The sequence below is a fragment of the Acomys russatus genome, chromosome 14 (genome assembly GCF_903995435.1).
Source record: "Acomys russatus chromosome 14, mAcoRus1.1, whole genome shotgun sequence".
Lineage (NCBI taxonomy): Eukaryota > Metazoa > Chordata > Mammalia > Rodentia > Muridae > Acomys > Acomys russatus.
In genome coordinates, this window is record NC_067150.1 from 45,894,875 (window position 1) to 45,909,570 (window position 14,696).

General features: G+C 47.5%; 1 protein-coding gene across 1 annotated transcript in view; it reads right to left on the reverse strand.

The window, feature by feature from the left end:
- Positions 1-14,696, reverse strand: part of Acsbg1 (acyl-CoA synthetase bubblegum family member 1) — a 46,424-nt gene that overhangs the window by 15,892 nt on the left and 15,836 nt on the right. The window contains exons 5-10 of the mRNA XM_051156469.1: positions 13,223-13,443; positions 12,728-12,816; positions 12,110-12,230; positions 3,113-3,193; positions 2,872-3,021; positions 2,344-2,520 (exon numbers count right to left, since the gene is read on the reverse strand). Coding sequence (XP_051012426.1) covers positions 2,344-2,520; positions 2,872-3,021; positions 3,113-3,193; positions 12,110-12,230; positions 12,728-12,816; positions 13,223-13,443 — 839 coding nt within the window. The remainder of the gene's footprint in view (positions 1-2,343; positions 2,521-2,871; positions 3,022-3,112; positions 3,194-12,109; positions 12,231-12,727; positions 12,817-13,222; positions 13,444-14,696) is intronic.

Here is a 14,696-nt window from a genome sequence, read left to right on the forward strand (position 1 = left end):
CAGAAACAGGGTTCAAAAACCTCTGAGCTGAACTGACCTGGATGCCCAACCCCTACCCCATCCCCACTAGCTTTCATGGTGTCAAAAGGCTCCATGCAGGATCCCAAAGGAGGGAAGCAACCAACCGTCCCCTACAGCTATGACACCAATGCACCATGTCAGCAACCAGCAAGGCATTATAATCAGTAGCAGCTTGTATTAACTTGCCAGTCGACAACGACTCGCTAACTGGATTTAAGACCGCTCTGGTCTTAAGGCAGGGTTGAACCATGCCTGCTATGGGAACCTAGCTAATTGCTCAGTGTGAGTGAAGTCAAGCCTAGTAGGGGAGAAGCTTCGACCTCCGATTTACTGAAGTGGCATAACTCCTAACAGCATCTACAGCCATCTGTCCTTATGCCCACAGATTAGTGCAGTCCTCACCCCTCACCAAGGCAACTTCTCTTCGTGATAGAGAAGAGACCACTACAGAAAACCCAACAATCAAATTGCTGAGCTGTGGAGCCCAATCCCAACGGATACATCTACAAACCACTCCCGGACCCAAGGCTCAGGGGACACTGTGGAAGAGGGGATAGAAAGATGGTCAGAGCCAGAGGGTCCTGGAGCTTCGGCGAGGTTGTGTTCCCCAGACGTATCAGAAGCTGCATCCATAAAGTCTCACCAGCAAGACCGCCCACAAGTGAGCTGAACTAGGAGACCAACAGATGTGCCAAAGCATACAGGGAAAGCCTGCAAGGTTGCAACCCTACCCAAAGTACCACAGGCAACTGAGGAAAGCTGGGGGTGGGAGAAGTGGCCCTCCCCAGGGAGGAGCGCCCTGATAGTTTGCCAGGACCAAGTGGTCAGGGCTGAAAACATACATACAATAACTTTACACAGACTGAGCAGGCTATGCTTAGGCATATGTATGTATATTCTTAAATTATATACATGCAATAAGAGTTAGTGAAAAAAGAGGCCATGAATTTGAAGGAGGGCAGGGAGGTTTATAAGGAAGGGTTTGGAGGGAGGAAAAGGGAAGGAAAAACATTATGATTATTTTATAACCTCAAAAACTAAGAAATAAACTAGGGCCACGCCTTTAATCTCAGCACGTGGGAGGCAGAGCTACATAGTGAGACCCTGACTCAAAAAAAAAAAAAAGTAAAAACCCTCACTTAAAAATATTAATTGTAAGAACTGGAAAGATGGCTCCATGGTTTGGAGCACTGTTGCTCTTGCAAAGGGGCCGGGTTCAATTCTCAGCACTAACATGCTGGCTCATAAGTTCTAGCCATGACTCTAGTTCTAGCAGATCCAATGACCTCTCCTGTCTTCTGACCTCTGAGGGCACCAGGCACACAGGTGTACACATACATGTATGCAGGTAAAACATTCATACATATAAAATAAGATAAATATTTTAAAAGCATATCAATTGTAGATTAAAGTTCTATATCATTAAAACTAATTTCACTTGATTTATTACAGAGAAGGGGAGCCTGTCTCAAAAAAAGGTTGGAGAGATGTTTCAGCAGAGGACCAGAACTCAGTTCCCAGCACCAACACCAGACAGCTCACAACCCCCTGACAGCCCAGCTCCAGGGATCTTATGCCCTCTCTGGTCTCCATTTATGTGACAAACATACATAAATTAAACAATTAAAAAAATCTTTACTTTTTTAAAATTTAAAGATGAATTTAAATTAAAGAATCTAATTTAAAATAAATTTATAGAAGAAAGCAGTTTATTTTGACTTCTAGCTTTTATATGCATGCACACAGGCGAGCACATGAGCACATAACACACACACACACACACACACACACACACACACACACACACACACACACACACACACACCCAATAGCCAAACAAGCACTTACTGACACATTCCCCTAGCAGTGTTTGTTTTAAGAATAAGCATGTGACACTGTCCAGGCTACCAGGTTGGGAAAACCAGCTAGGGGGTTTCTGGGAATTTTCCTCATGGTTAAAAAACTAAAGATGCAAAGAATAGGTGTATTTTATGAGATTGGGGTGCAGGGAGCTGAGCTGTGGTTACCCTCTGACTATTTTGTGGTCACACTCTGAGGAAGCTGTGGCTTGATGGTGTTTGAGATTGAAGGAGACAGTTTATATGACTTGGTATAATGTCATTAGCTTCACTAATTGTTTGTTCATGAGTAAGGCTGGGAAAGTAGCTTCTGAAAGAAATCTGAGTGCTATGTGCCCTGGGAGCCAGCAACTTCTGGATGCGTACAGGGCAGGGGCCCATAGATGTGAACAGACACGTGGGCGTGCCCTTGTTCACACATTGGACACACATACAGGGCAGGAAGTCAGGAAGACAGACTGACCTTTAGGGCATCTGGATCTGCAAAGCAGACCTGGGCCCCCCACTGGATGCCTGTCCATAGGTCGTAGATCTGGGCAGCGATGTGGCTGAGAGGCAGGTAGCTGACCACCACCTCCTGCTGGACTTCCGCTGGCTGGATGTCCCCGGCCTGACTGCCGTACCGTGCTGTCCATGTGATCTGAGGGGGAAGGAAAATGGCCCCACAGGTCCACACCCAGTCCTCGCAGTACTTAAAGTGAGGTCACCTTGGGGACTTGGGCTACCTCTTGAGAGGTTCCGAGAGTAGGTAGGTGTCCTCCTAGGCATTTTTACAGGCTCTGGAGACCTATAGGGACAGGCCTCCCATCTGTTCCCTTTGCTCCCCCTCTGCCCAGCTCTGTCTGCACCATGAATGGGTGGACATTCCAATTCATCTAGCTCATCCAAGCTGAGTAGCCAGAGAGGTTTCCCCAAAGATGCTGTTGAAGAAGGACCACAACCCAGAGTCAGCCCCCATCCCACCCATCATCCATCTGGGCATCTGTCCTACATTGTCTTGACTCAGCATCACGCCCTTGGGGTTCCCAGTGGTGCCAGATGTGTAGACAAGTACGCAGCACTGGTTGGGCTGCTGGGCATCAATGATGGTGTCTAAGGCCTCCTCAGGCACTTCTTGTCCCAGTTCTATGAGTTCTTCCATCTGTGTGGGAAGGTAGGGCAGAGAAGTCAGTCTGGGTCATCTGGGCAGGCAGAGACAGGCCCCACTTGTCACCCAGGCCCGCTACTCATACCGTGTACACGTTGGCCATCTTCTTTGGAGGGGGTTCTTGGTAGATCACCACTGCCTTTAGATGTGGCAAGTCTTTCCAGATCTGCATTGACAGGAAGGCAAGTTGGGCTTCAGCGAGAAAATGGTCACACATCTTAGGAAGAGCCTCATCAGCCTGTGTTAGTCTCTGATAAAACTCTCCCCTTTCTGACCCTTGTCTCCAGTGGGACATCTCTTCCCGGGGCTCTCCATTATGGAAACTTGGGGGGGCAATGACAGCGGGGGGGGGCTAGGGCCTTACTGAACAGGTCACACAATGGAATATTAGGTTAGTGCAGATGACAAACAGACGGAGGTACGAAGGGAAATCTGAGCTTTAATACAGAGTGGCTTCTGGGAGATACTACTAGGGGAGAAAGACAGTGTGCCTATAGCGTGATGTCATCACCTGAGAAAGGACTATAGTGTGAACACATATGAATAATGCATACACACACACACACACACACACACGCAAGAGGCATCTGCTTCAGTTTGTCGCAGGGACCCTGGACTCTCTACAGGCAGAGAGGGGGAGGGAGAGAGAGAGAGAGAGAGAGAGAGAGAGAGAGAGAGAGAGAGAGAGAGAGAGGGAGCAAAAGCAGAAAGGGGAAGGGAAAGCTCTTCAAATAGAACATATAATTTTGATCCTGGGATCACGTGCATGTTGCAATTATTTAACAAACTCATTTGTATGCGAAAGAGAAAAGTTGACTCTTCAGTATTGAGAGCAACCTGACAGAAATGAACGTTAAGAGTCATGTGTGGTAGCATTGCCTGGAATCTCAGAACCGGGGAGGTTGAGGCGGGGGGGGGTGTGTGTGTGTGTGTGTGTGGTGTGTCACAAAGTTAGCCTGAGTTATGTAGCAAGACTCTGTTTCAACCAACCAACCAACCCCCCAAATACAAATGAAGTCTAAGTGTCAAGCCGTGAAACCTACACATAAACACACAATTGCATCAAAGTTTTTTTGTTTTGTTTTGTTTTATTACTTGTTTGCGTGTTTTGGTGCTTTTCCTTAAAGACAAGCTCTCTCTATGTAGCCCGGACTGGCTTGGAATTCACTATGTGGACCAGGCTGGCCTTGAACTCACATGTCTGCCTGGCTCTGTTTCCCAAGTGCTTGGAGTAGAGGAGTATGCCACTGGCCTCATCAAGGACTTTTATACCTGCACTTTGATTCTGCACTCTTAGGGGAAGAGTTAAAAGGAATTTCAAACTGCATCCAGCAGTTTTCTTTTTTTTAATCCTGTGTGTGTTCATGTATATGTACACTTTGCCATGCCTAGCTTTATCTATCTATCTATCTATCTATCTATCTATCTATCTATCTATCTATCTATCTAGGCTCACTCAGGTCCTCAGCAAGTGCGTTGCCCACCGAGTCACTTCCTAGCCCCCTCCCACTTTATTTTGCCTTCAAATGTTTTTATTTATTATAATTGCATGTATATGCGCATGTCATGGTACGCACGTGTGAAGGTCAGATGACCCTTGCTGAGCTAGTTCCACATTTATGTGAGCTCTAGGGATCGGACTCAGGTCATCAGACTCTCATATAATAAGTGCTTTATCTGCTGATCCATCTAGCAAGTCCTGTCCCCCTGCCTCTGTGTGTGTATGTGTATGTAGTGTGTGTGTGTGTGTGTGTGCACATGTGTGTACATGTGTATGTGTGAACATGTGCGTACACGTGTGTGTATGTGTGAACATGTGTGTACATGTGTGTGCATGTGTGTACTATGTGTGTACATGTGTATGTGTATTGTGTGTACATGTGTGTGGGCATGTGTGTGTATGTGTGCACATGTGTGTACACGTGTGTGTATGTGCACATGTGTGTACATGTGTATGTGTGCATGTGTGTACTATGTGTGTACATGTGTATGTGTATTGTGTGTACATGTGTGTGGGCATGTGTGTGTGTGTGTGTGTGTGTGTGTGCTTTTTGAGACAGGATATGTAATCCAGGATGCCTTCAAACTTGTAGCCTTGGCTGACCTTGAACTTCTAAACATTCTCCCTCTACTTCCTAAATGCTGGGATTCCATGTATGTGCTACCATGCCTGGCTTCTTTATCAGTCTTATTCTGGCTATAAATCCATGCTATTATTTTGAAATTAGTTGATAGGCACTAGAGGGTTAAAAATCAATGTTGGCTGCTACAGGTTTTAAGATCAGATAAGAGAAATTCAAACATAAAACCAGTTAAGTTAATCCCCACCGTGTAATGTCTGAATCAGAGCTATCACTTGTGACTCATCGTTTAAATGTGCACGTGCACACACACTCCTGAGAGAAGAGACATGAGTGAGGTGGGCTTCTACGAACTCAGTGTTCTTTCTGAAGATGTGAGGGGAGAGGGAAAAAGAGCAGGGAGGATAAAGGTAAGTGAGAAAGGGATGGGTGAAGAGGGAAGGGAGAGGGCTGGAGGGAGGAGGGGGCAGGAGGGAGGCGAGAGGGCAGGGGGGAGGGAGTGCAGGAAAGAGGGAGAAGAAAAAGGAGAGGGGAAAAGAGAAAGAGGGAAAGAGAGAGAGAGATGAGTCGGGGTGGGGTGGGGTGGGGTGGGGCGGTGGGAGGGCTGGGGGGTAGGGGTGGGGTCAAGGTGGTTCAGATGAATGGAGCAGGAGAGCTACAGAACCAGAGCTCCAGACATTCTCACAGGGTCAGTGACTCACTGATTGAACTCATCCATGCTGACAGGCATCACACTGATGAAAGAAAGCTCAGGAAACTTGATATGGAGCAGTGTCTGAGCCAGAGGAAACAGGCCTCAACAGGTGTCTTGGAGGCCATGAAGCAGGGACCCAGAAAGCTTTGTCTTAGGAGTGTTGAATTTGTTTCCAATAAAAGCTGTCCAAAACCACCCTCAAAAAAGTTTAGAGCAGACAAAATATGAGTTGTGGCACAATATAAATAAATGTAATTTATGTGTAATTGAAATCCCTAAGTATTCTTTTAAAATAGTTGAGAGCTGGGTGATGGCGGCACACACCTTTAATCCCAGTACTTGGAAGGCAGAGACAGGGGCATCTCTGTTAGTTTGATGCCAGCCTGGTTTACAAACCAAGTCCAGGACAGCTAGAGCTACACAAATAAACTCTGACCCCCCCAAAAAAAACAAAACAAAACAAAACAAAAAATAGATAGATAGAAAAAATTCAAGTTAGATCACAACTATAATTCCACCAGGTTAATAATCTTAATGAATTCAAAGCAAGATAAAACACATAAACACACACACAAATAGATTTTTAAAAACCTCTCCAAGATACAGCCTGAGCCAAGTGCTAAAATCAGTGATACAGCAGACATCTTGAGTCAGGCAAGATAATGCAGCACCCGAAAGGTACAGTGGGAGGATTAGGGGTTCAAGGCTAGCCTCAAAAAAAGCAAAGAAAACAAGAACAAGTATTCAAAGTTGCCAGAAAAATAAACATATCATTACGAGAAACAGAGTAACTGTAGACTTCTGTTAGGAGCAACACAGAGAAAACATTGAGATGAATCTTTAAGGATAAAGAAGGAAGGTCAATCAAGAATTCAAAATCAGATGAAATTAATCTTTGCTTGTTTTGTTTTTTTCAAGACAAACAAATTGATCTTTGTTTGTTTGTTTCTCTCTGTGTAGCCCTGGCTGTCCTGGAACTTACCCTGTAGACGAGGCTGGCCTTGATCTCAGAGATCTGCCTGCCTCTGGTTCCCCAAGTGCTGGCATTAGGGGCATGTGCTACAGCACCCAGCTGAAAGTAATCTTTTAACAAATAAAGTCAAAAGTAAATTTTTTTCTTTGAGGAAAAGAGAAGCTTAAAGAATGTGTTGCCATGAAAGCCTAGGAAATGCTGAGGAACGAGTGAGCCAGCAAGGTGGCCCCAAGAGCAAACGCCTGCTGTGAAGCCTGAATTTGAGTTCAGTTCCCAGGACCTACGTGGTGGGAAGGAGAGACCCAGTTCCTGAAAGCTGTCCTCTGATTTACCTATGTGTACTGAGGCACACATACATGTGTCACCCGCCACCCCCCACATATCGTAAGAAAATGTAAAAGAGAAAAGGGGCCGAGGAAGCTACTTAAGGCAGAAGGGAGATGACACCAGGGGAGACCTTGATTTATATAAAGGACTTCAGTGTCAGAAGGAGCAGGACACTTTTCACACCTACAGTCACGGGAGCCAGGAGGCCAAGCCAGGAAGACTGTAGGGAGGTGGAGGCTAGTCTGGGCTATAGCGTGAGACTCTGCCTCAGAAAAGAAAAGGAAAAAGGAGCATGCTTTAAAATCTCCTTGAAAGATACCCAACTGCTAACGGCAAGAACAACAATGTATTATGATATCTATAACCTAAATAGGAGTAGAATAGATGGCAGCGTGGATAGAGTATGGAAATACAGTCACTGTCAGTATCTGAGGGGCATTGGCTCCGGCACACTCAGCAAATACCAAAGTCTGAGGATGCTTAAGTCCTTTACGTAGCTGGTATAGCATTTGCATATAACCTGGGCCATCCTCCTGCATGCTATAATAATCTCTGTATTCCCTATGATGTCCAAGACAACACAGACACCGTCTACATAGCTGTTCGCTGTATTGTCTAGGCAAACGCACGTGCGCGCACACATACCAATGTACGTGTTCAGCACAAATGTAGAGCCCTCACTATTTTCCTCTGAGGTTGGTTGGTTCCTGTGAAGCTCACTGATTTGTGGGTCTACTTGCCTGCTGCTACTGCGGGTTCCCGTTACATATGAGGTTGTATGCTGGGTGAAAATGCATGTAATATGTTCAAGATGTGTATCGCTGGGTCTAGAGCAAACCCTGGGGTGAGAATGGATGCCAAAACACAACACAGGCCAAATGTAGGAGTCAGAAATGGGCAAAGAACACGTACCCACATGTTGGCTGATGATGGTTTTTTTTTTCTGATGGAATAAAAATGTAAGACCCAAATATATGGGGGGGGCGCAAATTACTCATTTAAATTTAAAGACACAAAGTTACATTACTTATTTACGTCTGTCTGTATGTGCGTGTGTGAAGGTCGGACGATGACTTGGGGGAACTGATTCTTTCCTTTTACCACGTGGCTTCTGGAACTCAAATTCAGGTCACCAGGCTTGGCAGCAAGCATCTTTACCTACTGAGCCGTTTTGCCAGCTGAGTTTTTTGTTTTGTTTTGTTTTGTTTTTAGACAGGCTCTCACGTATCTCAGGCTGGCCTCTAACGTTCTGTGCAACGAGAGAATGATTTTGAACTTCTGATCTTCCTGTCTCTGCCTTCTGAGTGTGAAGACTACAGTCATGTACCTCCACACACCAGCATTATATGGTGCTGAGGATGGAACCAAGGCTTCCTGTAAGCATTCTACTAATGGCTTCGCTACCAAAGATTATTTAAGGAAGATGTGGTGGCGCACGCCTTTAATCCCAGCACTTGGTAGACAGAGGCAGGCGGATCGCTGTGGGTTCGAGGCCAGCCTGTACTACAAAGTGAGTCCAGGACAGCCAGGAATAGAAGAGAAACCCTGTCTCAAAAACAAACAAACAAACAAACATAAAGACATCACATCTGCCAAGGATACATGATGAAGTATTTGGGGAATGAAATAACATGATGTCAGAAGATTTGCTTTAAATTTAGGAAGAAAGCATGTGAGAGCACACTGATAAGTATGAAACCTGATAATGCAGGGGAGTGCCTCTGTTATTATTTGAGAATTTCTTTAATACAAATTTTGTCTTAACCCTAAAGCAGACATTTAACCGAGATTCCAGATCTGGACCTCGCCTTCCTCAGCTATAAGCTAGGGATGGAGGAATGGTTTGTCTCCCTGGCAGAATCTAGTAGGCAGCTTTTTACGCTGTCCATCCCTCCCGCACCCAGTATCCAGATATAAACATGGGAGGGTTTAAGAGAGAGCATCCAGTTGGCTACAGGGCCTGTCAAGTTGGTTTTCCTTCTTGTAAGCAAAGGCTCAGTGAAACTACTGAACTAGGCCATTCCACAGGTGGGAAGAATGTTTATTGTAAATATAAAACTGCCCCCTGGCTATCAGGTGGTAGAGACAGTAACCGGAGGCATCTGGAGGAGTCCAAAGCTGCCATGGCTACCTCAGGGTGGCAGGGAGAGAGAAGTGGGGGCAAGGCATGTTTGCCAGTTTTAAAGAAAAGAGTGGAACAGTGGAAGAGAGGGAGTGGAAGCTGAAATGGCCTGGAAGTGTGGGGTAGAGGGAAGAGGAAGAGTGCAGGCCAGAAGACCTATGTGGCTTTCACATGCATTACAGGTAGATGCTAACGTGAGTAAGGAGGAAGGAGCCCGGAGGTTAGCTTGAAGCTTTGATATGTTATGTTTGTGCTAATAGGGAGGTAGCGGTAGGGGAGATAAGGGAAGTGGTTCTTCTTGGCACACAGAGAACCATTTCACAGACTCCTGAGGAATGCTGGGTGTAAGCTTCTATCTGCCAGCAATGCATCTGAGTCTAGCCTGAGCTGAGTCCAGATGTCATTTAGGATGTTGTCAGTGGCACTGCCATTTTGGGGCTTGGGACCTGACGGTTCTCCCCCTGCCCTCTGTGCATGTGTGTGCCATGCCACAGGTTGACAGTGGATGTCTTTCCTCAATCACTCTCAGCCTTATTTTCTGAGGTCTATCAGTGAGCTTAGCCAATGAGCTTCTGGATCCACCTGTCTCCTTTCTTCTCTTGCACCTGTGTTACAGGCACTTGCTACAGTGCTGGCTTTTCATGTGTGTGTTGCTGATCCAAGCTCAGGTTTCACAACCATACCTGGTAGGCACTTTAGTCACTAAGCAATGTCCCTGGCCAAGCCAGATTGATTCTTTTAAAAAATTGTTTTCTTTCTTTTTTTTTTTTTTTGAGATTATAATTACATCATTTCCCCCTTCCCTTTCCTTTCACCAAACCCTCCCATAGGCCCTTCCTAGCTCTCTTTCAAATTCATGAACTTTTTTCATTAATTGTTGTCATACACACACACACACACACACACACACACACCCTTAAATACATATATACAGCCTGTTCAGTCTGTACAAAGTTACTTGTATATTATGTTTTGAGGGCTGAGCGTTTGGTATTGGATAACCAGTTGGTATGCTTGTTCCTAGGGAGGATTATTTCTCCTGCTCCCAGCATTCCCTGGTTGTTCATAGTTCTTGGTGCTGGAAAGATTTCAGAGCCAGAGGATCAGGGTGTTTGTCATGAGATTGTGTCTCCTAGGAATGCCAGAAGCTCTGCCTATGAAGTCTCACCAACAGGACAGCCTAAACATGGCCTTGTTCCCAAGGACACCACCAGTGGATATGCTAACATGGATGGTGAGAAGAGTTCATGAGGCCTCAACCCTATGCTAGACTGATTCCTAACCATCAAGCCTTTAGGCTTAAGCGGTCCTGGGGGAGCCTGACACTGTTCTGAATTAGACTGTGATGAGTGAGGCTCAGAAAATGACCTAACAACCTAGGTGCTTCTGAGGCCACTGGGCTATCTGAAGACTTCTGGGTAATACTAAGTCCCAAGATGCTTTGGAAAGGCCAGGAATAGATAAATGTCTCTTATGACTACTCCAACAGAGGCAGGGGAAGACACCTTCCATGGCCTCGCCGGAAACCCAGATCTCATGGTTCTAGAAGGTTGACCAGTTGGCCCTCAGACCAAGAGTTTGGAAAAGGGGATGAAGAGGCTTGAAGTGAGCTCAGCCCTCCTTGTTTCAGAGGACTGGTTGAGGCCACACACTCTCAACCTATCTGTCCACTCCTGATCCTACACACTGATCCAGGCCAGACAAAGGGGGATGCTCAGAATGATATACTGAAAACAGGGCTAAAAAAAAAAAAAAAAAAAAAGGGCCCCATAAAGAGTCAGGACAATCCCTCACTATCCAAGGAAGCCACTGGAAAAACCCTTCATAGTGAAGCAGAAGGGCCGGAAAATGGAGTTTCCACATCACTCTAAACTGGTATAAAAGGCTGCACTCACATGTCTTAGACTAGAGCAAACTTCCATGGAGTCTAAAGAGTCTGAGTACAGGGTCGCCAAGTATAAGATGCAAAGGTGGGTCCCTTAGCCAGCTTCACTGACAAGTTCAAGAGGGCTTGTGTCATCATAGCCTGCCAGGCCAACACTGTTGTTTGAGGAGTTGTCTCTTAAGTTGATGATTTAGGTCCCTTCTCAGACCTTGTTGGAGGTCCGGGTCCCCCTGCCCTCCCCTCCCACAGCTTTTCTGCCTCCCAGCTCTGAGTGGCTTCCTCGCCTCTCTCAAGGAGGAGCCATGCTTAGCTTCCTTGCTGTGTAAGTGTTACCTGAGTAGGCCCGGACTCTGGGAACTTCCTGGAGGTCCCCTCACTTTGCTGTGAGCTAGTGATTCTCAGTCAGGGCTGCTCACAGCTTCACCTGAGGGGGGCTATGTTAAATCATGAGAGGACTGTCTCCAGGAGATTGTGCTAGGTGTCTCACCCACAGCCTGGGCCTGCCCTAGGGAGGATTTCTGCAGCCAAGTGAGAACTACAAGCCCCAGCTTGCTTCATCTTGGCTTAAGAGACTTTTCCAGCAGAGATGAGGGGAGGCATCTACTGTGCTTTCTCTGGAAACCCAGGTTCCATGGTTCTGGAAGGTTGACCAGTTGGCCCTCAGGAGCAGATGAGTACCTATGGCCCAAGGAACATTTCTAGAGAACAAACTAAGCCAAAGAGGGGCCCAGTGTCCACAGCCCTTCCTTTAGATAAGACCCTGTCCAGAGGGAAAGCTATGGTAGACAATGGGCTGGCCAGCAGTGTGAGTGAAAGATGCTCACTACCCCACCCCACCCCCCACCATACATGTATGTATACATGTGTGAATACATGTGTGTTGTATGCTCATATGGGCTGTAGGAGATACGAATGCTGGATGGGAGGTAAAAGTATCCTTGCTACACTAGAGTAGGTGTGCAGCCTTTAACCACATGCCCACTGCTCCTTCCCACCAAACCTTCAGGATCTTTCCCAGCTGCTTCTGTGTGTCAACCACGATGACGTTGGCACGGCAGTCATGGGCGATGTACTGGCAGGCCTCAGGGGAGCTGGTGGTGTAGATGCCAGTGACAATGCCCCTGTGGGAGGTCCAGGAAGATTCATATTAGGTTCAGTAGAATCATCCCCTCCCCACAGCATCCATCCCCAGGGACTTCCAGAAGCCTTAAGGTGGGGCCCCTAGTCATCTCAGCAGGCAGGATGGGAAAAAGTAGGCCTGGAAGGCCCTAGGGGAGATATGGGAGGTTGGGGAGTGGTAAAAAGGCCCTTTAAAGAGATAATAACCCCAAAAGCCAGGCGTGGTGGTGCACACCTTTAATCCCAGCACTTGGGAGGCAGAGGCGGGCAGATTGCTGTGAGTTTGAGGCCAGCCTGGTCTACAAAGCGAGTCCAGGAAAGCCTGTCTCAAAAAAAAACAAACCAACTCAAACCAAACCAAAACCAAAACACACACACGCACGCACGCACAATCAGAGAGAGAGAGAGAGAGGGAGAGAGAGAGAGAGAGAGAGAGAGAGAGAGAGAGAGAGAGCCATCTCCTGCCCACAGAAGCCCTTAATCCTGGTTAGCTACTCACCCTGCAAACACCGTCCCCACTGCAGAGAAGAACCACTCTGGGGAGTTGAAGCCGAGGATCGCCACACTGTGGGCACGCTCCAGGCCGAGCTCCAGGCCAAAGGAAGATAGGCAGGTCAGTTACCCCTGCCGCTCTCCAGTGGACTGCAGAGACCCCTCCAGGCCCATCTCAGGGTCAAAGAACCTCCTGGGGAATCAGTTTCTGGCATCCCTATCGACCCTTCCTATGGTTTTCTGGGGGAGCCCAGGCTACTGGTTTTCCAGCCCTCCTTGAAGATGACCTGTAGTAAATGCTCCATAAATGTAAAATTCTTAGCACAGGGCCCAGAATATAGTATTAGCTTAACTGATGGTGTCAGACTTTACAGGGATGGTTTCTAGGGACCTTGCCTGGTGGGGAGTTGGGGAGGAGGCCTACGAGAACTCATGCTAGAAAGCAGGTGGCAGGGGGTAAGGGGCGGGGAGGGAGAAAGGATGTGCAATATGAGGCTCCTACCTTCAAGAAGCCTTTGGCTACTTTGCGGGCAATCAGGTAGTACTGGTAGTAAGAGATGCGTTCCCACTTATTCTTGTACTTGAAGCCCAGAGCACTGAGGTTCCCGTACTTATCCAGGGCCTCGTAGAACATCCGGTGCACAGTATAGGGCAGCTGCGTGCAGAAGGGCTCCAGGCGTAGGCGTACTCTCCCATCGGCCCGAGTGGTCCATAGTGCTTCCTCTGCAGGGGGGCAAGATGGCCACAGACCGGTCAAGCCTACCTGAGTTGTCTGCAGGGGATGCACTTCTGACCAGGGTAGAGAACCTCCCTGTCTACAGCTGCTGCCACTGCCACTGCCACTGCCACTGCTGCTGCCACCTCCAGGACAGGACCTTGAGAGACAGCAGGCAAGCCCAGCCTGGGGTGGGCTGGAAGACAGCTTGACGGAGCACATCTGGGCTGGCTTTGGAAGAGGAGCAAAGCTTAGGGATATGGCAGGAAAGAGAAGAGAAAACAGTGAGACAGAATGCGTGGAGATGGAAACTTCTGGGCCTTTTTCTGCTTTTATCCAGTTGGAGCTTCCCTGTCAAAGTTGGGTTGGGCAAAGGAAAGCTAGCACCTGCTCACAAGAGTAAGATTGTCTCTGGGCTCAGAGCTTCCCTGGATCCTGCTAGAAGGTAGGGACAGACCCAGTTGGACAGAAAGCCAAGGCTTTAGAGAGAAATTTTGGAGGAGACCAAAAACCAACAGGCCTAGACCCCTAGCTGCTGGAGCCTGCAGTGCAGAGGACTGCCAGCTGACGCCTAGACACTAAACTCTGCCAGGATCTTCTCATTGCATCCTCGTGGTGTGGATCAGGGCAGCCTTGTGTCACAGATGGGCAGCTGTGGCCCAGACAAGGTTCAGCTACTTTCTCCATGTCACATAGCAAGGAAGAGGCAGCGTCAAGGCTTGAACTCACATGCGCCTGAAGTTTTACCCCACAGTTTGGGACACTGTGTGTGGTGGGCAGGAACAGAGCCCAAAAGAAGGCATCTTCCTCTTGGCTGAGCTACTTAACGTGCTGGGGCTGAGGCAAACACTACAGCCTACATCTGAGGGAAGGCAAGGCGTTTGCCGTTGAGGATAGGGGCTGGAAGAAATGATGTGTATGAAGGAGACTCGGGTACTCACTAAATGCCCACCCTCCTCCATTTTCCTATCTGTAAAGGAAGTTTGCTTGGGCGATCTGAACTCTTCTAGACCTTTTTTAGGCTTGTTTGTTTGTTTACAGGCTCTCAAGTATACAATCTTCCTGACTCTGCCTTCGGAGTACTGGGATTCTAGGTATGTGCCACCGTATCTGGCTGGGCCTCCCTTCCCTGGGACAAGGAGCATTATTTTTTTAAAAGGGGGAGGGAGCACAATGTGGGTAGGGAATGAGCTGTCTAGGACCCCTGAAACTTCACTGCTGCCTACTAGCCAGACACACCCCATCAATTGTACACCCTTCC